General features: G+C 45.4%; 2 protein-coding genes across 4 annotated transcripts in view; one reads left to right on the top strand and one right to left on the bottom strand.

Moving 5' to 3' along the window:
• SLC31A2 (solute carrier family 31 member 2) overlaps window positions 1–24282 on the top strand; it is an 833895-nt gene that overhangs the window by 143702 nt on the left and 665911 nt on the right. The gene's annotated exons all lie outside the window — the stretch shown is intronic.
• Window positions 1–24282, bottom strand: part of LOC309333335 (uncharacterized protein) — a 155594-nt gene that overhangs the window by 16092 nt on the left and 115220 nt on the right. The window contains exons 44-63 of the mRNA XM_081846707.1: window positions 21729–21836; window positions 21023–21076; window positions 19029–19136; window positions 18448–18501; window positions 17526–17579; window positions 17273–17326; window positions 13874–13927; window positions 13342–13449; window positions 11641–11694; window positions 11107–11160; window positions 9958–10011; window positions 7860–7913; window positions 6476–6529; window positions 6159–6212; window positions 3935–3988; window positions 3586–3639; window positions 2877–2930; window positions 2222–2275; window positions 1617–1634; window positions 222–275 (exon numbers count right to left, since the gene is read on the bottom strand). Of these exons, the coding sequence (XP_081702833.1) occupies window positions 222–275; window positions 1617–1634; window positions 2222–2275; window positions 2877–2930; window positions 3586–3639; window positions 3935–3988; window positions 6159–6212; window positions 6476–6529; window positions 7860–7913; window positions 9958–10011; window positions 11107–11160; window positions 11641–11694; window positions 13342–13449; window positions 13874–13927; window positions 17273–17326; window positions 17526–17579; window positions 18448–18501; window positions 19029–19136; window positions 21023–21076; window positions 21729–21836 (1206 nt within the window). The remainder of the gene's footprint in view (window positions 1–221; window positions 276–1616; window positions 1635–2221; window positions 2276–2876; window positions 2931–3585; window positions 3640–3934; window positions 3989–6158; window positions 6213–6475; window positions 6530–7859; window positions 7914–9957; window positions 10012–11106; window positions 11161–11640; window positions 11695–13341; window positions 13450–13873; window positions 13928–17272; window positions 17327–17525; window positions 17580–18447; window positions 18502–19028; window positions 19137–21022; window positions 21077–21728; window positions 21837–24282) is intronic.

Here is a 24282-nt window from a genome sequence, read left to right as displayed (position 1 = left end):
CTGCACTCAGCTCTCACCTGGGGCACCTAGAAGCTGTCAGCATGTGACAGTAGCCACACCCCAGGAAATGCCTTCAACTGGCCAGCTAGTAAAAATAACAATGACCATTTCTTTTCTTTTCTTTTTTTAAAAAGAATGCTTGCTGTTTTTAGTATGCATGGAGGAAATCTTGCAAGTACTTGGTTTGAAAGAAAAATACAGAAAGGGCAGCCTTAACTTACAGGAAGGCCTGGTAGACCTTTTGGTCCTGCGTCACCTTCCAAGCCTTTGAGGCCCTGGTGAAAACAAGAGAGAAGAGACAACTAAATAACCACTGAGATTTGGACAGAACTTAACACACAAGGTGGGGCAGGCAGGTTGGGAGGCTGGCTCCCTTACCTTTTGCAGTGCCCTCCATTGATTTTGGAAATAGGGTGGGGGCGTGTTTTGAGGTGGGTGTTGATTTCAGGGAAGGTGAGGGCAGAAGACCAGGGAAGGCTCAGCCTGCGCTATAGGAGAGCATAGCTTGGATGTTGCTTCAGCAAGCTTCAGAAAGTGAGCCCTGCTGCTAGCCCTATACTGCCATGCCTAGCCCTGACCAGACATTGAGTGCTATGAGGAAGAACCAGATACTCTACCGTTTGAAGACTTGGGGGAGCAAGCAAGGGACCCCTGAATCCAATGCAGAGGATCCCATTGTGGGGAAGAGCCTCTTGGGATTATCAGAGGAGGAGGTGGACCTGCCCCCAAGTCCCCAAAAGCTTGGTATGCAAGTTGAAAAGCAAACAGCACAGCTAGGACCCCTGCAGCAGCTCCCTGCCTTTGAAGCTACCACTGTGGTGCAGGGAGTAAGAAACCAGAGCTTTGCTGTCAAGAGCCCCTGGCTTGAGCTATCTATAGGGATAGGCAGGCAGGATTCACATCAATGTCAGTCATTATTGGGCAGCTGCCAGGGCTCAAGCATCTTAAACCCAGTCTGGCAACCCTCACCCATTACCCCTACCTGCATCAGGCAGTTGGGGCTAGGAGCCTTTGGTCATTTGGTGTTGCTACTGTTCAACTATGACCTGGGAGACCAGGGTTCAAATCTTCACTTGGGTCATGAACCTCACTGGGTGACCTTGTACCAGTCGCTCCCTTTCAGCCAGATCTACCTCACAGGGTTGCTGTGAGGATAAAGTAGGAGGGGAGGTTAAACCATGTATGCAACCTTCTGCTCCTTGTGATAGATGTGGGATATAAATGGGAGGAATAAATAAACAAATAGATAAATTTCTCATGACATCCTGGAGCCCATGATATGCTGGGGGGTGGGGTGGTTGCCACACAATATCCCATTGCAAGACTACCTCAGGTACTTCTGCGGGGGAACATAAAATGGCAACTGGGGTCTGTTGATGTAGGTGGTGGTGGTGGTGGTGGGGCTCTCACTGCCTCGGGGCCCTCTCAAATCCAGAAATGAGCAAAAGCTTTGCATAAATTGTTGGAGTGCACCAGCTCATGTGCCGAATTGTGAAATCATGAAAGGTGGTGGCATTGAGGACTGCAAGTGTGCATATAAAGAGAATTGGGTACAGCAATGGCAGTGGGGCAGTGCGCATGTATGCAGCAGGGACGTGGGGGGTAGGATTACTTACTTTTTGTCCAAATGTGCCCTGGGAAGAGGAAGAACAAAGACAATACTAGTAAGGAACAATACTTTTGTCCAAAAGAGGTCCCCCACCCCTAAAATAACACTTGTTGGAAAATAATCCTAGGAGATAAACTGAACTAGCTATTGCATTTTGGTTTTGGTAAAAGGATGAACGTGATGAATGCAAACTAAGTCTCTCCTTTTTGGACGTGTTGAATTAGAGCTAGTTCCTTTTTTAAAATGAGTTTTTCAAGTTCTGGATGCCAGGGATTGAGTTTGAGACCTCTGACATGTAAAGCACATGTTCTGCCACTGAGCTACAGTGGTTCACTGAAGTGTGTGGGGGGGAAGGTCTTGTGGACCCTCCCCTACAACTAGCAAAACCAGCGAATGATGCCAGTTTGTAACTTCTGCATGCTTTATACAGGTGGCAGAATATAATAGTTCCCAATTGGGGGGGGGGGGAATATTGCCTATGTGCAGAATTCTGAATTTATTTAATTTTCCTAATGTGTAAGTAATACATGTCCCATTAAGTCCCTGAAACAAAGAAGCAAAGCCCAGCAAATTTATTGCTGTGCAGTTCGAAAAAGGAGGAGGGGAGCTTACTGGTGTGCCAGGGTGTCCAGCAGATCCCCATGTACCATGTGGCCCAACAACACCCTGAAAATGAAGGAGAGAGTGTTACAAAGGCAACTTGGGCCTGTGTGAAAGCATCTATTTATCTATAATATCTTATATATTTATAGACCTCTTAATACCAGAGCAGTTGACAAAGAAAGATAAGAAGTACTATACACATCTGCACCGACTTGGGCCCTAGACTGTGGGTGCCCAGAAGCATGCGTGACGTGACATCATGACGTGATGTGACGTGACGTGATGTGACGTGACGTGCACAGCTTGGTCTCTGCCCTTCACTGACACCTTCCAGTGCTGCAGCAGGGCTGGAACCTCTGCCTCTGCTGCAGAGCCTCTGTTGGGGCCCACTGTGGCCGCAGACGTACTCCAGAAGCATATCTACAGCCACAGTGGGCCCCAACAGAGTTGGACATGAGGCAGTGGGCATCAGTGGCTGGGCACCCACATTGAAAATTTTGTGGGTGCATAAGCACTCCTGGAATTGGTGCCAGTACAACTTTTTTTCTCAGGCTTTCCCTGACACAGAAGATGGGGTCCTGTCCCCCCCCCCCAATTATTTGTTTCAGTTCTCTGAGTTTCTGTTCTTATAACAGTTTTACTGTTTTTAACGTCGTGTTTTTACCTGCTCCCCTTTTGGTCCTGGCCTCCCAGGAATGCCCATGGGACCTCGCTTACCCTGAAAGAGAGAAAAAGGAATCACTGAGGACTAGGCCCTTTTTATGTTCAAACTGCTTTTTGCCAATCTTGAAACCTTCACAAACATGGTATGAGCAGCAACAGATTCTCATTGTTGTTTTGTTGTTGTTTAGTCGTTTAGTCGTGTCCGACTCTTCATGACCCTATGGACCAGAGCACGCCAGGCACTTCTGTCTTCCACTGCCTCCCGCAGTTTGGTCAAACTCATGCTGGTAGCTTCGAGAACACCGTCCAACCATCTCGTCCTCTGTTGCTCCCTTCTCCTTGTGCCCTCCATCTTTCCCAACATCAGGGTCTTTTCCAGGGAGTCTTCTCTTCTCATGAGGTGGCCAAAGTATTGGAGCCTCAGCTTCACAATCTGTCCTTCCAGTGAGCACTCAGGTCTGATTTCCTTCAGAATGGAGAGGTTTGATCTTCTTGCAGTCCATGGGACTCTCAAGAGTCTCCTCCAGCACCATAATTCAAAAGCATCAATTCTTCGGCGATCAGCCTTCTTTATGGTCCAGTTCTCACTTCCATACATCACTACTGGGAAAACCATAGCTTGTACTATACGGACCTTTGTTGGCAAGGTAATGTCTCTGCTTTTTAAGATGCTGTCTAGGTTTGTCATTGCTACAGATTCTCATACGTACCTTAAAACCATTATCCCCTGGGAGACCAAGGTAGCCCATCATGCCTTTGATGCCCTACAGAAAGATGCCCAAGAAATGGAAAAGGATTAGTGATTCTCAACAATGTAAAAAATCAGTCAATTACAGTAACCTGTGTTACAACAGCCACTCAAACAATAGGGTAGCGAATGCAATGCCTTCCAATGCAATGCCTTCTCCAGAATGGTCAATAGTTACAGGAGCTGCAGTTTGGTATAGAAGGAACCATCTTGGCTACTCTTGTCTTATGCTGTCAATTGTGAATGCAAGTTTAGCTGGTACATTAGCAAGCTGGTAGTATCAAACTGAGACAGTAGCAATCAGCACCTACTTTTTCTCCTTTGGGCCCCTTGACTCCCTTGCTCCCCCTGAGCCCAGGAACACCCTGTGAATGGAAAAGACAAATAACACAATTATTTATAGTGCTTCATAGTTACTTACTCCCCGGGTGTCCACACCTGGCAGATGGATTTTCCCCCAAGCCAACCATACAACTGCAAAACACCTCATACATATGTGCCAACTTCCTGGGGCCCCATGAAGTGGCCCAGCTGGCACTCATGTCTCCACAAGAGGTCCAGAGAGTGGCAACATGAGAACAGGGCCTTTTCTGCAGTGGCTCCCTTTGTGGAAAGCTGTCCCCAGGAAGGCCTTCTCTCCCAGGCCTTTGGTGAATTAAATGATATATGGCCTTTTAAACTCCATTACTATGCTTCATTATTTATTATTATGCTACACATTTTTGTGTTTTTCTATTGTGATCCTCAGATGAAGGGTAGTATCAAAATTTAATAAATAAAAATAAAACATAATTGGGCCATGTGTTGGTAAGTTCAAAACTTGATGCCCTTGTTGATGATTGGGAAGCTACAGCATGAATGCATCAGAAATTGATAGAGCTCCAATATTAACTCCCCTTCACAGTCACACTGTACCATAAACTCAACAAACTCAATGAAAAACATGGAGAAGGAGCCAAGCAAACATGGTCCTGCTTTGGAATCTGTTTCTTAGACTGCAACCCAGATACACTGAATGCAACAGAGCTTACCTCTGAGTGGATACCTAGGATTGCATTGTTGGTGCAAAAATAACTTTGGCAGAGCAGGGAGGAAAAGTTACAAGAACCTGCAATTATTATTTTTGTTGTTAGAGGAAAAAACTTCCAAACTAAGAGCAAGGTTTCAAGCCAAGCTGTCTTCTAAGCAGAGCATGCTGGATGGCACATCTTTATTACGGAAAAATTACACCAGTCTATCCTTGCACTTGTTATGCTGCTGAACATCTACACTAATAGGGAACTCATGTGCTATGACCACTTTGCAGGCATAGCTGTCAACTTTCAGATTTGAAAATAAGGGATCAGGAGCCTCACTTGTCCCGGGGACAGTCTACAGGATAGCAGCGGGAAGCAGCGGGAAACGGCACTGGAATAAGGGAATTTCCCGCTAAAAAAGGAAAGGTTGACAGCTATGTTTGCAGCCCAAAGGAGGCTACCAAGAAAGAAGAGGGAAGCATCCACACACAGGCAAATGACCGGTTGATGCATGTGGTCATGGCAACCCGGAAGTGTCGGGAAAGGGGATGGAACATGGTGGAATGGGGGTGGGGGCATAATGGGGCAGAGCAGACATGCATGCTCCGCTGTTGTGTGAAATGACTCAGAACGCAACCCCCACACAAATCAGGGGTTGCCTGCATCCAGGGGGAAACCTGAAGTTTGCAAAAACTCTTTCTCTCTCTATATATGGGAAAAAAAACTCTAAGGGCAGCAACTGGTTTATCAGGGTTAATGGGACATTGCCCCACCAACCACAGTCCTCCCTCAGTCAGGCTCCACCTGCCTGTGTTTCTGCTTACAACTGGAGCAGAGAGTGTCACTGAACGCCAACTTCTTCATTAATCTCATTGTTGTGCTTTGAGAGGGCTGTCATTGGGCTCTGGACCTACCTGTCCTTGGTGCTTCCATCACCTGTCACTGATCTCCCTACCAATCCCAACGGGCTCGGCTCTAAGGGGGCAACCCAATGAGGGCTGAGCATGCTCATTGACCATAGAAAGCTGTAGCTGTGTGTGTGTGTGTGTGCATGAGTGAATGAATGAAAGAAGCCAAGGAGAAGGAGGAATGGAATGGAGTATCTTGGAAGAAAGCATGGCTGGCTGGCAGAATCCCTGAGCAGGAGTACCCCCACTGCAACATGCTACAAATATTGCAGTTTTTTAATCTTTTGCCAGTGGGTATCTGGTAGGAGGCCGGTGTGGCGTAGTGGTTTGTGTGTCAGACTAGGACCTGGGAGACAAGGGTTCAAATCACCACTTGGCCATAAAGCTCACTGTGCTATCTTGGGCCAGTCACTGCCTCTTAGCCTAACCTGCCTCACAGGGTTGTTGTAGGGAAAGAATGAGAGTGAGAACCTTGAGTTCCTTAGATAAAAAGCTGGGCTACAAAGACAAATGTGTCCCGGGAAGGCTCCTAGTGCCTCTCTGTTACCTCTAGACTTCTGAACTTATGCATAACTTAAATGTAACGAGCCACCCTTGTGAACAATACTTACATAAGGGCCTTGGGGTCCCCGGGGACCACGGAGACCATGTTCACCTTGAGAGCCCTGGAAGGGAGAAAATAGGGAAGGGGGGGGGAGACTGTCATTAAGGCACCAGAGGATGTGGAAGAAGACCCACAACTGCACTGCAGCTAGACCTAAGATGGGTCACATCAGTGTCATGGCCACCACAGATATTCATACATATCACCCATCCAACCATTGAAGTAAACACAGGGTGTAAAAGTGAATGACTCTCTCAGAAGAATAAAGGTGACAAGCATCAGCCATAATCAATAATTATTAAGAGTACAAAGCGTTCTGCCTACCTTGGGGCCTTTGGAGCCTCTTGGAGGTCTGGGTCCAGCTTTACCACGTTTGCCCTGATGGTGGTGGGGTAAACAGGGAAACAGAAAAGAGGTGGATTGCCAGAGCTCAGGGTCTAGCCCTGACTTTCAGGGTTTCAGTTTTAACAATAAAAACATCAGCAACAAAAACACAAATAAGCATGATTTCAAATTCACTACAGACTGAATTTCCTTGGGGAAACCCATGTGCTTTTAATGTATGACCAGAGAGTATCTGGCAGGGGAAGAAACCAAGGATAAAGTATAATTTGTTAACAGATACTAAGGAAAGAGGTGGCTTCTCCCTGCCACATTTGAGGTTATATTATGAGGTGTCCTGTCTTTGCTGGCTGCAGGAGTGGATTGACTTAAAAAATGTGGATATTCTGAACTTGGAAGGTCACGATAATAGATTTGGTTGGCATGCATATCTATGGTATGAAAAGACAAATGTGCATAAAGGTTTCCTAAACCACTTAGTGAGAAAATCGATTTACTTGGTGTGGGAGAAATATTAAAATTTATCGGAACAGAAAACACCTTGGTGGCTCTCCCCATTGAATATCTGTGAAAAAACTTAATGCAGAAAGAGAGTGGGCAACTTATAAAGAGTTGCTATTTGAAGCAGAAGATCAATTGAAAATAAAAAAAATGAGAATGTAAGACATCTGGTGACTGATTGGCTGCAATAGAGGCCCCTTGGAACATGTGTACTCTGTATCCATGAGGCCTCTTTTAATGGACTCACCCTGTATATCCATGGTAGAGCATTGCTTTGCATACAGAATGTTCCAGGTTCAAACCCCAGCATCTCCAGGTAAAGGTAAAGGTAAAGGGACCCCTGACTATTAGGTCCAGTTGTGGCCAACTCTGGGGTTGTGGCGCTCATCTTGCTCTATAGGCCGAGGGAGCCAGCATACAGCTTCCGGGTCATGTGGCCAGCATGACTAAGCTGCTTCTGGCGAACCAGAGCAGCGCACGGAAACGCCGTTTACCTTCCCACCGGAGCAGTACCTATTTATCTACTTGCACTTTGATGTGCTTTTGAACTGCTAGGTTGGCAGGAGCAGGGACAGAGTGACGGGAGCTCACCCCGTCACGGGGATTCGAACCACCAACCTTCTGATCGGCAAGTCCTAGGCTCTGTGGTTTAACCCACAGCACCACCCGCGTCCCAGCATCTCCAGGTAGGGTTGGGTAAAACTCCCTGTCTAATATCCTGGAGAGTGGCTGCCAGTTGGTGTAAACAGCAATGTGGCAGATGGACCAGGAGCCTAACTCCATATAAAAGCAGCTTCTGCTGCCCAGTTTATATAGGCCTAGCAACCTCTTATGCAAAAGCAGGAGCTACAGTGTGATTTCTTACCTTTCTGCCTGGATTGCCAGGGAACCCAGGATGTCCATCATATCCACACTGCCCCTAAGGGAAGAGATGGAGAGAAAAGAGAGATGGAGGCAAAAAGGGAAGGCAGACTACTCCAGACACAACTTTAAAACCAGGTTTAATTCAACATGTGCACACCCTTTCACCGTGCCAAGCTTTGGGAAGGAAAAACCTGTTCTGCAGCTCATAAAAAAGAGTGGTTGATCCATCATTTGATTCCATTCTCCCCTCGCCTTTGACACCCAGCGTAGGTATTTTCAGGACCCACCCCATTTTTTGTGACTGATTTTTTTTTTTTAATTGAAAGTTTTAAAAACTGTCTTTAATGTTGCATTTTAAAATTGCTGCAACTTGCCCTTAGCACCTTAAGGTGAACTGAAGGTAATACATATTAATAGTAATGATAACAACAACAAAAACAGCTTCTCATAAATTACTTCAAACCAATTTCACAGGAAAAGCATCAACAGTAAAAAGTTAAAAGCAATCCCATAGTGTGCCTGGTTTCAATTGTTTGTTGTTGTTGTTTAGTCGTTTAGTCGTGTCCGACTCTTCATGACCCCATGGACCAGAGCACGCCAGAGCAATTATTTTACATTTTTTCTTATCTTTTGCATTGTTGCACTTTCTAATTTTAATGTGTTTGTATTCATTTGTACAATGCTTTGGTGGGGCTTTGGGCAAAAAAAAGCATTACACACATAAAGCAATGAATGTAGGTCTACAATTTGGACAAAAAAAAAGCATTACACACATAAAGCAATGAATGTAGGTCTACAATTAAAACCAGATTGGCAAAAACAATTTCAGATCAATACAGATAAAAGTGTGGTGAGGGGAATAAAATCTGACAGGAGAAAAGTTAGTGGTAGATGGCACTGATTCAATGCTTATGATATTTTATTCTCTTGATAATTATGCTGTTTTAAATGTGCATTTTATATTTGATGTCTTTTATTAATGTTTTCTTTTGAAAAGTTTAAGATTCTTTTGGTTAACTCTACTGTATTAAAGATGAATTCTGTAGTCAACCTTTTGAATTCTGTAGTTTTATTTTGAAATATCTGACATAATATTTTAGTTTTCGGTAATTATATTGCAGTGAATGTACTCTTTGATTTTTAGTTATTCTGGATTGCTTTATTTGATGTTTTAATGTGTTGTAAACTGCTTTTAGATTCCCCCCTTTAAATATATAAAGCAGTGTAGAAATGAAATAAACAACAACACACCACAACAACAATTTAGTGGTGCTGGTGGGGGTGTCCACCCCCAACACCAGTTTTATGACACATTACACATTTCAAATCTGAGAAGATGGTGGCAGAGAATGTGGGCTTATGCCCCCACCAAAGACAGGCCCAATACAACTGCAGGAGTTTGTCTACACTTGTCTATAACTGCGGGCTTGTCTACACTTGCCCTGGTGCTTTCCCCCTGGGGACACCCACTGTTTACCGCTGAATCAGAGCAAACACCAATCGGGTTTTCTCCAGATTAACGTTTGCTCTGATTCAGCACTAAAGAGTGGATTTTCCAGGGGAAAGCAGCGGGGCAAAGGCAAAACTTCTCAGACACATGCCTAGACAAGTAAAAGGCAAAAGATTTATACGATCTGAGGTGAAACCAGTTAAAAACCCCTTAGACCTGTGCTTTTGGGCACGGGAGAAGTGGAAGTGTAGACAAGCCCTGAGACAAGCAAAAATAACTAGGAAGCAGCTCAGTGATGGGTTCACCATCAAAGCCATGATGAAAAATACTGCGATAGAAAACAAAGCACCTACAATTGATTCATCTGGCATCAGTCAGAAAAAAGGGTGTTCTCTGTCGTTATGGAACAGTCTCCCCTTTGAGATTCAGTGGATACCTTCAGTGATGTGTTCCCATTAGTCAAAGACATTCTTGCCCATTCAAGAACCTCACCTTTTGTTATTTATTCTTGACCTACTCGATGATCCATATATATTGTATGTAGTTTTATGAAGTTGTATTGTTTTACATTGTAGTGGTATACAAATCAGTCAGTCTGTCAAGTCAGTTAGTCAACCAAATAAAATAAAAATTGGTAGAAAAAAAATACCTTTTCTCCTTTACGACCTTTCTGACCAGCCAGACCTGGCAGACCTAGAGGCCCCTGAAATACACATACAGTGGTACCTCGGGTTACATATGCTTCAGGTTACACACGCTTCAGGTTACAGACTCCGCTAACCCAGAAATAGTGCTTCAGGTGAAGAACTTTGCTTTAGGATGAGAACAGAAATCGGGCTCCGGCAGCGCAGCAGCAGCAGGAGGCCCCATGAGCTAAAGTGGTGCTTCAGGTTAAGAACAGTTTCAGGTTAAGAACGGACCTCCGGAACGAATTAAGTACTTAACCACTTTGTACCACTGTACAAAGAAAGAGAATCTTGGGATAGCAAAAACCCTTTATCACTTTTTCCTTTATTTCTCTCTCCCCTGCCTCAGTTGGTACTGAGAACTATGGGAAGGAAGAGTGGATCTTTATTCTTACCATGAGTTTTTGTTCACCTATAGCATTTGGTTTTATTGCCACCAAGTTGGCAAGCACTATCAAGCTTTGGGGGGGGGGGTCCCACTTCAGCTTGGGAGGTGGGGTTTGCAGAGATTCCACCTCACCTTGTATAAGGTAAAAAACCACCCAAGGCTGGTGCTCACTGGGAACTGATAGGCAGGCCAACAGTGAACCAGAGCAAATAACAGGTGGAGCCAGAGCCAATATAAGGCATAGTCAGCTAATTCCAGTTCCATTCCCTTCTTCTTCCCTGATGAGTTCTACAAGGGCAGCACTGAGGTTGAGAAGGAGGAGGAAGCTGACAGCTGAGCCTGCCCCTTGGCTGGTTGTTAAGTAAAAAGGTAGAGAAGGTGGGTAGGGGCTGGAGGAGGCCAGACTGAGCTTGGAGGGGCAGTGCCCAGCTAACCCTAGTGGACCAGACTTCACTGCCCCCAAACAGCCAAAGGCACCCTGGTTTGACTGGGGGTTCATGCAAAGTGTATGCACACCTGTAATAAGCATGATATATCAAGGCAGGGTGGGGGATACAGACCCACAGGAAAGCATCCCGACTGATTCTGCACAAAGCATATAGTTTCAGCAAATATATTGGGATTCTTTTGCAGCATGTAACCCATTTTCTTAGGGTGAGCAGAATTCTGGAGGGGAGAGGTCCATGGAAGAAGTTGACTTAGATTCTAATACATGGTACTCCACCTGTTGGCCTGATGCCCCTTCCTGTCCCAGATCTCCTTTCTTGCCTGGGGGCCCCTGAAAGAAAGAAGGGAAGAAAGAAAGAGAAAGAAAAAAGGTAATACAAGAGCTGAAAGTTTATTCAATGAATCAGTGAATCAACTAAAAACATTTAGCTTGTCTAAAACAGAGATCCACAGGTTCCCATCTTCAGATGTTGCTTCTAGAGGGTCACAGGTTAGGAAGATAGGAAGCTGCCTTATACTGAGTCAAATCCATTGGTCCATGTAGCTTAGGATTGTCAACACTGGCTGGCAGCAGCTCTCCAGGATTTCAGATTGTCTTTTCCAGCCCCACCTGGAGTTGCTGGGGGGCAATGAAGGTCTCTAAAGCCTTCCCTTTATCCTGAATGCCCATTGGTGGATCAGAATGTATCTCTAATTAATCCAGTCTTCTATTTGAATACACACATGTATTCAGAGATACCTGTCCTATATGAAATCCCTCCCCACTGATCCCCTAAATGAATAGAAAAAACAGCAAGGAGAACTGACTCACATCAAGACCAACTAGCCCTGCTGCTCCAGTTTTACCAGGGGGACCACAATCGCCCTAAAAATCCAAGGGAGAGAAAACAAACATGTTCAATTGTAAAATCACAAGCGGAGTATGCAACTATTATATCTTGCCAGTAGCATAGCTAGCCAGGGGCAGGGAGTCTGCACTGGGTGGGGAGGCATAGGGCACCATGGGGGTCTGTAGTGCACACTATGGCTGCTGTGCATTGGGGGGAGGGAATCCGGGTGGCATGGTGGTTGTTGGGCGTTTCGGGCACTGCAGCGGGGTGGAGCCACTTCCCGTCTCTGAAATCGGCAGCTATGGAATTTTGGTGGCTGCCCTAAAAACAGCTCAGATGCCAGCGGAGGTTACTATGCGGCTGTATCATGCCTTCTGCCTGTTAAAAGATGTACAGCCCCATCTATATCAGCTCTACCTCATTCCACTGCATGAGTAGACCAGGCCATGCAGAACAGGTCCGTGGGTACTAACTATGATAGCTACTGTATTTTTCGCTCTATAAGAAGCACCAGTTTTTGGAGGAGGAAAACAAGAACAAAAATATTCTGAATCTCAGAAGCCAGAACAGCAAAAGGGATCGCTGCACAGTGAAAGCAGCAATCCCTCTTGCTCTTCTGGCTTCTGGGATAGCTGTGCAGCCTGCATTCACTCCATAAGACGCACACACATTTCCCCTTACTTTTTAGGAGGGAAAAAGTGAGTCTTACAGAGCAAAAAATACGGTATGTTCTACCTCCCCTGTCAGAGGCAGTATGCCTCTTGTGTCCTGCTGCTGGGAAATGCAAGTAGGGAAAGGTGCTGTTGTGCTTAAGTCCTGCAGGCTTCATCTGGACCTCTGGTTGGCCATTGTGAGAACAAGATGCTGGACTAGATGAGCCTTTAGCCTGATCCAGCTGTGCCCTTTTTATGTGCTTATGTTCTTATGCTCTTCAGATCTATGATATGATAAAGTAGATACAGTTTTCTTTCATGGAAAAGGTTCAGCCCTTAAAAAGCAATTGAATGCACCTGAGCACCTAGCTCCACCAGTACATCAAGCTCCCCATATCTTCTGACACACATGCAGGTCTGAACCTTGATGTTTCTCTTTTTATGCATGAGCTACTGCCAACATATAGCCCCAAGAATTGCTCAAAGGGGTTTGTGAGCTCAAAGTGAGATCATTGCTACATATTACATATTGCAACTTCCCAAAGCAGAGAAAATTAAGGGCAGTGCTGAAGGATTTAATGCACTGTCTTGTTTTTTAGATGAGAGAGTATAAGAGACCTAGGTTGTAACATCAGTTTTATTTATACAAGCAGAGCAAAGTGGAATCAAAGAGGCTCTTCCTGAAGCAGGTAAATCTGCCATTGGGATTCCCAATGGAGGGTGGCTGTCTTCCCCTATGCATCCTCCATTTTAGTTATATCATCCAAAGACAGTGCAGTCTTCTACCCGTCTATTTCGGAGTCCAAAATCAAATGGAAACTTCTTCCTAAAGCGCTTTTCTGGCAACATCCAACCTGCAGTGTCATCTCCCAAAGGCTGAAGAAAGATTCTCTGATATCAAGGAACATTACAATTCTTTTGCTCAAGAAACTAAGCATTTACCAGTTTCCCACTCAAAGTGAATGGTCCATACACTGTAATCAAGATGGCAAGACTCAACAACATCAGCAGCTAAGAGCTAGGTGTTACCTTTGGGCCAGGCTCTCCTTTCCCACCTATATCTCCTTTCGATCCTTCCCGACCATCAAAACCCTGGAGACCTTGAACACCCTTGGTACCCAAAGGGCCTGCTGCACCCTAGAGATTGCAAATGAGAGAGATGGCACAATTTTTTATGTTTCTTTTTGAAACTGCCAGTATGCTGTACATAGAAAGAGCTGCAAGAAGAGATGGTCCCCCATCCCAGCAGCATAGTGGGAAATGTAGTTTTTCTAGCATTATTTTCTCTTATTTCCACTCCAACAAAAACAAAAACAAGAATATCAAGCAACTGCTTTATTCATCCTTACTTGCTGCCAGTTGCTTTGGTGGAACATATAGAGTTTGTGTGAATACATGCACACACGCACTGGAGCTGAAGTCCAACAACATCTAATGCATGGGGGAGGAGCACAGGTTCCCCAACCCTGCTAGATAAACTCTTAATTTGAGCAGCTTCACTGCTGAAGCAGCAGCTCCTGAGCTCTGCCTTCCTGAACCATAATAATAGACAAGTACTTACAGAAGGACCTGGCTTGCCCTGATCTCCCTTCCTTCCATCATTTCCTGGGAACCCCTGAAATAAAGAAATAACAACAACACTTTTATTCACAGTCATATTTTATTTACGCAATGCTTGCACATTCAAAATGTTTCAGCGACTTTTATTTTGTTAAAATGCTTATGAAGAACTATATAAGGTAGGTCAGGATTCTTATCCACATTTTGCTAACATTTTGTGTGTGTATGTGGCCGAGTATAACCAACATAAAGGTAAAGGTAAAGGGATCCCTGACCATTAGGTCCAGTTGTGGCCGACTCTGGGGTTGCGGCGCTCATCTCACTTTATTGGCCGAGGAAGCTGGTGTATAGCTTCCGGGTCATGTGGCCACCATGACTAAGCTGCTTCTGGCGAACCAGAGCAGCACACGGAAACACCGTTTACCTTCCCGCTGGAGCGGTACCTATTTATCTACTTGCACTTGATGTGCTTTCGAACTGCTAGGTTGGCAGGAGCAGGGACCGAGCAACGGGAGCTCACTCTGTCACAGGGATTCGAACCGCCGACCTTCTGATCGGCAAGTCCTAGGCTCTGTGGTTTAACCCACAGTGCCACCCGCATCCCTATAACCAACATCCCTAAGTCTAATTAAAGCAAGACAGGGTTAATACTATAGAGTAAGCTGTCCTATCGGGTTTAGCTACATCCACTTCCCTTCCATTGGGAGGAAATGGGTAATCAAGCTTATTGTTCTCCCCCAGTCTACCCAAGAAGCTCAATGTGTAGGGAGGACTGAGCTGATTGTGCCAAACTCAAACCACATGGCTCTCATGAGCCATTTGTTACTACAGTGGTACCTCGGGTTACATACACTTCTGGTTACATATGCTTCAGGTTACAGACTCCGCTAACCCATAAACAGTGCTTCAGGTTAAGAACTTTGCTTAAGGATGAGAACAGAAATCGTGCTGCGGTGGCGCAGCAGCAGCAGGAGGCCCCATTAGCTAAAGTGGTGCTTCAGGTTAAGAACAGTTTCAGGTTAAGAACGGACCTCCGGAACGAATTAAGTACTTAACCCGAGGTACCACTGTATACCATTAGGAACTTGCACCACTTTGAAATTAAACTAAACTAAGTTTTACAGCCTGTGCAACCTTTCTGACTGATGTATGGAGAGGCACAAGAAGCTGAACTTTGGAGAATTGTAAGTAAACCATTGTAACTTAATAAATGTATGGTCTTTTCCTATGGTGGGGGAAGAGGAGATTATTTTAGAACTCACTTGGAAATATATATTTTAAAGGTCTAACAGCATATACTTCCACACTTTACTTTGCTGAATTTTTTGAGTTTTTAAATCTCTGCTGGTGTTCTCTCACCAAAAAGTACTGGCCTCAAACCTGGATCTTGGCATCTAGGGAGTTCTCCTTTTATACCTACTTTGCTTCCTTGCCACCATCAAATAAATGGTGGGCTGGTGAAAGGGCATGGGGAAGGGATTTAGCTCAATGGTACAGTATTCGTTTTGTTTGCACAGGGTACCTGATTAAATCTCTGGCATCTCCAGGAGGGGCTGGGAGAGACACTTCTTTGCAGCACCAGAGTGCCGCTGCTAGTCAGAGCAGGATATACTGAGCTATACAGGACCAATGGTTTGACTTGGGTCAGGCAGCCTCCATACGCTCATGTTTCATTCAGCTCTTTATTCAGAGCCAAGAGGGCTTGGAACATACATTGTTCTTTGATGAAAGACAAAGAGCTGAGTAACAGAACCCACGCTTTCTATGCAAAAGATCTCCAGTTCAGTCTTCAGCATCTCCTGGTAGGCTCTTGACTGAAATCCTGGAGAGCCACTGCCCGTCAGTGCAGACAATACTGAACTAGCTGGAACAGTGGTCTAGTCTGCATGAGGTAATTTCCGACATTTCTATGAAAAACATCTGCCTCTAGCTGGGACGCTGGTGGCGCTGTGGGTTAAACCACAGAGCCTAGGACTTGCCGATCAGAAGGTCAGCGGTTCGAATCCCTGCAATGGGGTGAGCTCCCGTTGCTTGGTCCCTGCTCCTGCCAGCCTAGCAGTTCAAAAGCACGTCAAGTGCAAGTAGATAAACAGGTACTGCTCCGGCAGGAAGGTAAACGGCGTTTCCGTGCGCTGCTCTGGTTCGCCAGAAGCGGCTTAGTCATGCTGGCCACATGACCCGGAAGCTGTACACCGGCTCCCTTGGCCTATAGAGCGAGATGAGCACTGCAACCCCAGTGTCGGTCACGACTGGACCTAATGGTCAGGGGTCCCTTTACCTTTTCTAGCTGGAGTCTCTGCCTGGAGGGTTGTGGTAACACTGGCTGCTGGTGATGGATAAATCTGCTAATGTGGTTCTCTTAATTTCTTCTCTCTGCCCCCCCCCCCAAGGTCAGCTCTCCACATTTCTCCATTAATTTGTGGTTTTCAAACAAACAAACAAAAATCCTCTCGAACCTCTGGCAGCATTTTAACGTTCTCCTATTTCTAGTGCAAATTTCTTCCCCATGCTTTCATTGTGTTTTCATGTTGCAAACCACCCTGAGATCTATGGATGAACAGGCCGGTATACAAATTTAATAAATAATAATAATAGACAGCACCTGGTGCTCCAGATCTTTATGAGGGCAATGTGATCCAGCTATACATCTGATTTACACAACTTTTCGCAAGCAATATTGTTTTACAGCATGCACTGTTGTGTGCTATTTCCCCAGCACATGCATTTTTATTTTTTCTTTAAATTTTCTTTATACTTTTCAGATATATACATTTCACTGATTTTGCAATCATTTTGACATTTTAAAACTTGACTTCCTTCCCCCTCTTTCTGCGGTTCCTTAAATTTATTTTTAATATCTTCTGCATATCCAAATTAACTAAACTTACTCAGTTATTTCTCTTCTTTAAATATATACTCTTATGTAGTTGCAGGTTATTACTATAACCCTGACAGTGTTTTTATGTGTTTACAATTTATCTGTAAATATTCAATAAACCATTTCCATTCTTTTATGGAAAGTATGTTATCTTGATTTCTTATTCTTCCAGTATCTGCATTTTTCATGCAGGCTTTCCTGTAATAGGTCTAGTTTTGCACACATTTATTTTAGTAGCAAAAAAACTCGAGAAGTGTGAATTTTGAAGGATGGCTGTGTTTCGATTTGCATAGCATTCCAGTAAATGCAAATATGATAGCATCCTATTAAAATGTGAATGTTATTATTATTATGAAATTTCTATACCGCCCTTCGCCCAAAGACCACAGGGCGGTTTACAGCATCAAAACACCTACTGATGGTATTCCAGACCTATCATTATGAGGGGAGTGTGAGCCACCTATACATATTATTTATATCTCAAGAAGAATGAGATTTGGGTACCAAGTGCCTTGCCCTTACCACCAGTCCTGTAGCACCACTAGGTCCAATTGCACCATGAGGTCCTGGCTTTCCCTGAGAGAAAGAAGAAAAGGAGGGGTGGGAAGAATTGTGAAATAGGAAACACCATTTTGTTACCTGGGAAACAGGTGAGCTGCCTCAGTTAAACTGACGATACTGACTCACTGCACACACATATACTTCTCCCATAATCGTATTTTTGTCCCCTATCCCTTACTCTACCAGCAAAGTCATGGGCAAAAAATGGAGATACCTTCATTCCTTCAGGACCATCCAATCCTGGAAGCCCCTGGACTCCAATTTCACCCTGCAATGCCAAAAAAAGAGCAGAGGTCACTGACAAGACACATCTCTCTGGCTTATGGCTGGATTTGATGTGTGTCATGTTCCCAGCTTAAGGGCCCGAGTGCTGGCCTGAGGAAGGCTCTGATTCATTTGAATGTTGGACTCCTGGAGGTGCAGCAGCAGTAGAACACAACAAGAAGTTTCACCAGCATGCAGCAGCAAGTTGACATCAAACCACTGTTTATTTTGGAGGGCCACAAGTACCGCCACCTCTAATTCTTGCCATGCTGGCTGGGGGTGATGGGAGTTGTAGTTCAACAACATCTAGAGGGCCATAGGCCCTCCTATTCTTCTTTAGGATCCAGGGGTACCGCTGAGCAGCTCAGCTCAGCAGTCCAAGGTGTCATGCCTCCTGTATCCTGCAATGATCTGGACACAGAGTTAGAGGCAGCAGGGGCATCAGATGGGGAGCCAGGGCTGGGGCTGGGTTTAGAGCTGCCTGTGGAAGATAGAGAGACCATTGTGACAAAGGTGGTTGGGCTCCCACCAGGTGGGAGACTATGGAAAGGAAAAGTGCCCATCTTCAGGCCAGAGGGTTGACCCTTTAAGGCTCTCAAGGGGGTGAAGCCTGGAAGAAATAGTCTGGAGACAGAAACATAAAAGGCCTCCGTCTGCCCCCAATTGTTGTCTGTACAAGTTGTCTGTACAATTGTTGTCTGTACAAGTTGGATGTGCCTCACTACCAGGCTCTGTTGCTTTCCCTATGGGTTTTGGCATTGGACCAGAACACAGCTCAAGGACTTTGGCCAATGCCTAAACCTTGCCAAGGTGGCATCACTTGCAGGTCCAGCATGACCTCTGTGAGGCCACAGCTCTGAAATGTGACCTACCTGTGCTCCTCTTGCTCCTCCAGGTCCTGCAGTTCCAGCTATGCCTGCTTGGCCCTTTATGGAAAAATAGAGGAGAGAAAATGAGGCACAGGATGAATTAAACTGATGGAAACTGATGGAAACTCTGGAGACAGAACCTGCCCTAGCTCCTTCCCCACTAGGAAAAAAAAAATCACAAGAGCAGGCATGCTTTTTAGGCACATAAGACAATGCTTTGGAGTGACAGCACTCATCAAAGGGCAGGGAAATCCACCTGCTTTATTAGTTTGATATTTTTGTCTCTTCTCCGTTTTATTGTTACAAAGGATGTTGTTATATTACTGGAACGTTTTATTCCTGTTTCTTTTGGTAAAGAAATATTATATGGTGCCCTGGAATTCATCAGGATGGAGGGTGACCTAGAAATCTGAAAACAAATAAATTCTGTAGGTCCAGGTTCACCAACTAGATAAATCCCAGGAGAACAGTGGTGGGATGACTTGTGGGTCTCAACTCCCTCTCGTATTGTCCATGACTGGGGCTGATGGGGGTTGTAGTCCCCATCCCTGCACCATTAGTTGGAATGCTGTTAGTGTACTTGCCAAGAAACCTTCTTGTCCCTTTTCTCCTCTGTGACCCTTTCCACCAACTGGCCCCATAGTGCCACGTGGCCCCGGCAGCCCTGAAGGTCCTCTGCTGCCAGCGCTGCCCTGTTCCAGAAGAAAAAGGAGAAGGAGAAAGATTATTATTATTACTCCATTGGTTCTTAGTCTTTAACCCACTGGTGAGCTATGTCTTGCGGGGGGGGGGGTGTCACCTGCTAGTCACCTTCTAAGGATCACCTGCTGATTCAGGGGCTGTGTTCCACTCTGGGCAACTTTCTGGTGGGCATATACCAGTGGTGGGCAGGGCCAGAGGCAAAAATAGGTGGAGTGATAAATATAAATTTGACATCTGTACAGTAGGCTAATTTCTACACACACACACACACACACACACAAACACACACCTCTATCCTTCCTCCAGGCAAGCGAGTGGCATTACCAGAGCTTGAGAATAAATTCAAGCCAGGCAAAACAGTTAAGGAGAGTGCCAAGGGCATGTGATTGGAGAGAGTCATGAGCATAGCTGTCAACTTTCAGATTTGAAAATAAGGGATCAGCAGCCTCGAAAATAAGGGATCAGCAGCCTCACCTGTCCTGGGGACAGTCTACGGGATATCTAACAATCCAGGATAGCAGCGGGAAGCAGCGGGAAACGGCGCTGGAATAAGGGAATTTCCCCCCCAAAAAGGGAAGGCTGACAGCTATGGTCGTGAGGGATGCAGAGAGAGAGAGAATCCTGTGGATCAGGTCTGAGGTTCCTCACCCATGGAACTCTCCTCTGCTGGTTGTCTGAAGCCACTGCAACATTTTAACTGTTGGCCACTGTGAGAATAGGAAGCTGGACCAGATGGGCCATTGGCCTGGTTCACTTAGGGATCTTCTTATGTTTTTCATCCCTGGCTGGAGCTAATGGGAGTTGCAGTCCAACCTCTGGATGGCCACAGGTTCTCTATCTTTGCCTTACGTTAGAATAATAGAATCCTAGGATTGCTGAGTTGGAAGGGACCCCCAAGGGGTATCTAGTCCAGTGCTCTGCAATACAGTATATGGTGTTGCTGTCATATTTATTACCTGCCCTTTACCAGTAGATTCCAGGGTGTGTTACAACAAATTTTAGATCAGTATTAAACGTAGCCAAAACAAATTGCAACCACAGGAATACTCTAGGAATGAACATAGTGCAGGACCTGAGAGCCCAGGGTTTGAATCCCTACTCATTTGTGAAACTTGCTGGGTGACCTTGGACCAGTCCATCCTTACCCTACCTCACAGAGCTGTTGTGGGGGTTAAATGAAGAAGGGGAGAACTATGTAGGCCAGATTGAGCTCTTTGGGAATAAAAGTTGGGATATAAATGCAATAAATATTTAATAATAATAAATAAATTGTTTTCCAAGTTTGGATTTTTTTAAAAAAACAAACAAACCAGTGTTCATGACACTCCCTGGGTGACCTTGTGCAATTCACACTCTCTCAATCTAACCTACCTCACAAGGATAACACAGAATGGGAAGAGAACTATGTATACCACCTTGAATTCCTTGAAGGAAAGATGGAATATAAATGCAATAAACATGCAAATGTGGTCAAAATGGAACACTCTATGCTTTAAATGACTGCTTTCAATATATATATATATGCCTCCCACTTCTCAATTTTGTCTCAGCTCTTCATCATACCCAGTTCTGCTCAAGCTGGTTCATGATATTGTTTTAAGTACTGTATTTTTCCATGTACAAGACTAGGTTTTTCCCCCTAAAAAATAATGTCAAAAATTAGAGGGCATCTTATACACGGAGCCATCTCCCCCATTTTCTTAAATCTGAGTCCCCCAAAATAGGGGGCGTCTTATACATGGGGGCATCTTATAGATGAAAAAATACGGTATATTCTAAGGAAAGAGAAAATATACCCTCAAGCCACTCAAACATTCTGAGAGATTATTGGTGAGAGGGAGATAGACAGGGGAAAATCAGGACAGATCTACTACACCTTTTTTCCCTTTGGTCCTGGATCTCCCGGATTTCCAGGGTCTCCATCGTCACCCTGTAGAAGAGAAGCACATCTGTTTAGGAAAGGGGCTTTGCACCATAACATCAAACCCTGTGCTCAGAATTCCCCACAGCAACCCCATGCATGAATCCAGCTTCCTGGATACTGAGTCCAACGACACTGGCCAATGGCGTCTGTTTTTTGTGTCACACCATGCCCACTGATGTGAATTAAATTTAGTGTGGCACAGTGGCGTAGCATGGGTTGTCAGCACCCGGGGCAAGGCAAGTAATTTGCACCCCCTCTCTCCACACCGCACCGCACACCTGGCACCCCCCCTCCACAGTGGGCGGCGAACTGGCGGCTCGGATCGGATTCGCACAGCCAGCACTGCAGTGAGTGAGAGAGAGAGTGAGCCAGGTAGGGGCAGAGAGCTGCGAGTGCGAGCGCCCCCCCCAGATGTTGCACCCAGTGCGGCCGCCCCCCCTGCACCCCCCACGCTACGCCACTGGTGTGGTATGTCCAAAAGCCAAAGTTCCATAGGGCGACAGGCCCTGCAATGTGAAAGAAGTACTGAAGAACAGAGCAGAAAGTCTAGCATTACAATCAGAAAAAATCCTTTTAACATCCCCCACATCTGAATGCACCCTTCCTGTTGATAACCTGGCCTGAAAAACCCACTTCAAAGGAATTGTGTGCAGATTACCTCTTTCCCCAGCTCTCCATATCCACCAGGCTGCCCTTCTGGGCCCTTCTCTCCAGTCTCTCCAATGTCACCTTGAACACCTGCGGCCCCTGGGGCTCCTTTGTTACCCTGGAAAGCAATAATAAAAGAAAGTATGACATTAGAACGAGCTGCACTTGAGTCTGGATTTACTCACAGTATACTGATGGTGGACGCAGCTGCAAACCACAAAGGGTTCTTCCTTCAGACTCTCAGTGTATCAGGACAGATTAAATAAAGTACTTTTTCATGCAGCACATGATTAAACTATGGAGCTTATTCTCACACTGGCCAACCTGATGCCCATGAAAAAACTGCTAGCAGGAACAAAGCGCAGCAGCACCCTCCCCTTCTGTGGCTTTTAGCAACTGGTATTCAGAAGCATAGAATCATAGAATCATAGAATCATAGAATCATAGAGTTGGAAGAGACCACAAGGGCCATCGAGTCCAACCCCCTGCCAAGCAGGAAACACCATCAGAGCACTCCTGACATATGGTTGTCAAGCCTCTGCTTAAAGACCTCCAAAGAAGGAGACTCCACCACATTCCTTGGCAGCAAATTCCACTGTCGAACAGCTCTTACTGTCAGGAAGTTCTTCCTAATGTTTAGGTGGAATCTTCTTTCTTGTAGTTTGGAACCATTGCTCCGTGTCCGCTTCTCTGGAGCAGCAGAAAACAACCTTTCTCCCTCCTCTATGTGACATCCTTTTATATATTTGAACATGGCTATCATATCACCCCTTAACCTCCTCTTCTCCAGGCTAAACATGCCCAGCTCCCTTAGCCGTTCCTCATAAGGCATCGTTTCCAGGCCTTTGACCATTTTGGTTGCCCTCCTCTGGACACGTTCCAGTTTGTCAGTGTCCTTCTTGAACTGTGGTGCCCAGAACTGGACACAGTACTCCAGGTGAGGTCTGACCAGAGCAGAATACAGTGGCACTATTACTTCCCTTGATCTAGATGCAATACTCCTATTGATGCAGCCCAGAATTGCATTGGCTTTTTTAGCTGCTGCGTCACACTGTTGGCTCATGTCAAGTTTGTGGTCAACCAAGACTCCTAGATCCTTTTCACATGTACTGCTCTCAAGCCAGGTGTCACCCATCTTGTATTTGTACCTCTCATTTTTTTTGCCCAAGTGCAATACTTTACATTTCTCCCTATTAAAATTCATCTTGTTTGTTTTGGCCCAGTTCTCTAATCTGTCAAGGTCGTTTTGAAGTGTGATCCTGTCCTCTGGGGTGTTAGCCACCCCCCCCCCAGTTTGGTGTCATCTGCAAATTTGATCAGGATGCCCTTGAGTCCATCATCCAAGTCGTTGATAAAGATGTTGAATAAGACCGGGCCCAAGACAGAACCCTGTGGCACCCCACTAGTCACTCTTCTCCAGGATGAAGAGGAACCATTGATGAGCACCCTTTGGGTTCGGTCAGTCAGCCAGTTACCAATCCACTGAGTGGTAGCATAGTCAAGACCGCATTTTACCAGCTTCTTTACAAGAATATCATGGGGCACCTTGTCAAATGCCTTGCTGAAATCAAGGTAGGCTACATCCACTGCGTTCCCTTCATCTACCAGGCTTGTAATTCTGTCAAAAAACGAGATCAGGTTAGTCTGACATGACTTATTTTTCAGAAATCCATGCTGACTATTGGTGATCACAGCATTCCTTTCTAGGTGCTCACAGATTGTTTGCTTAATGATCTGCTCCAGAATCTTCCCTGGTATTGATGTCAGACTGACTGGGCGGTAATTATTTGGGTCCTCTCTTTTCCCCTTTTTGAAAATAGGGACAACATTTGCCCTCCTCCAGTCTGCCGGGACTTCGCCTGTTCTCCAGGAATTCTCAAAGATGACTGCCAGTGGTTCTGAGATCACATCTGCCAGTTCTTTTAATACTCTTGGATGCAGCTCATCTGGCCCTGGAGACTTGAATACATCTAAACTAGCCAAGTATTCTTGTACTATCTCCTTAGTTATTCTGGGCTGTGTTTCCTCTGCTGAATCATTTGCTCCAAATTCTTCAGGTCGGGCATTGTTTTCTTTATCGGAGAAGACTGAGGCAAAGAAGGCATTGAGGAGTTCAGCCCTTTCATAGAATCATTGCTGCCTCTGACTGCGGAGGGAGAGCAGAGCCATCTGTGGCTACTACCATAGATGGTATGGTATTTGTCCAGTCCTCTTTTAGAGCCATCCAGGTTGGTGGCCAATACTGCCTCCTGTGGGAGTGAGTTCCATTGTTTAACTATGAGCTGTATGAAAAGGAAGAAGAAGAAGAGTTTGGATTTGATATCCCGCTTTATCACTACCTTAATGAGTCTCAAAGTGGCTAACAATCTCCTTTCCCTTCCTCCCCCACAACAAACACTCTGTGAGGTGAGTGGGGCTGAGAGACTTCAAATAAGTGTGACTGGCACGAGGTCACCCAGCAGCTGCATGTGGAGGAGCGGGGAAGCGAACCCGGTTCACCAGATTACGAGTCCACCGCTCTGAACCACTACACCACACTGGCTCACAACTGAATATTCCAATAT

This window comes from Podarcis erhardii (genome assembly GCF_964252035.2).
Source record: "Podarcis erhardii genome assembly, chromosome: Z".
Classification (NCBI taxonomy): domain Eukaryota; kingdom Metazoa; phylum Chordata; class Lepidosauria; order Squamata; family Lacertidae; genus Podarcis; species Podarcis erhardii.
The sequence above is the reverse complement of the archived record's forward strand: the minus strand, read 5'-3'. Positions and strand labels throughout refer to the sequence as shown.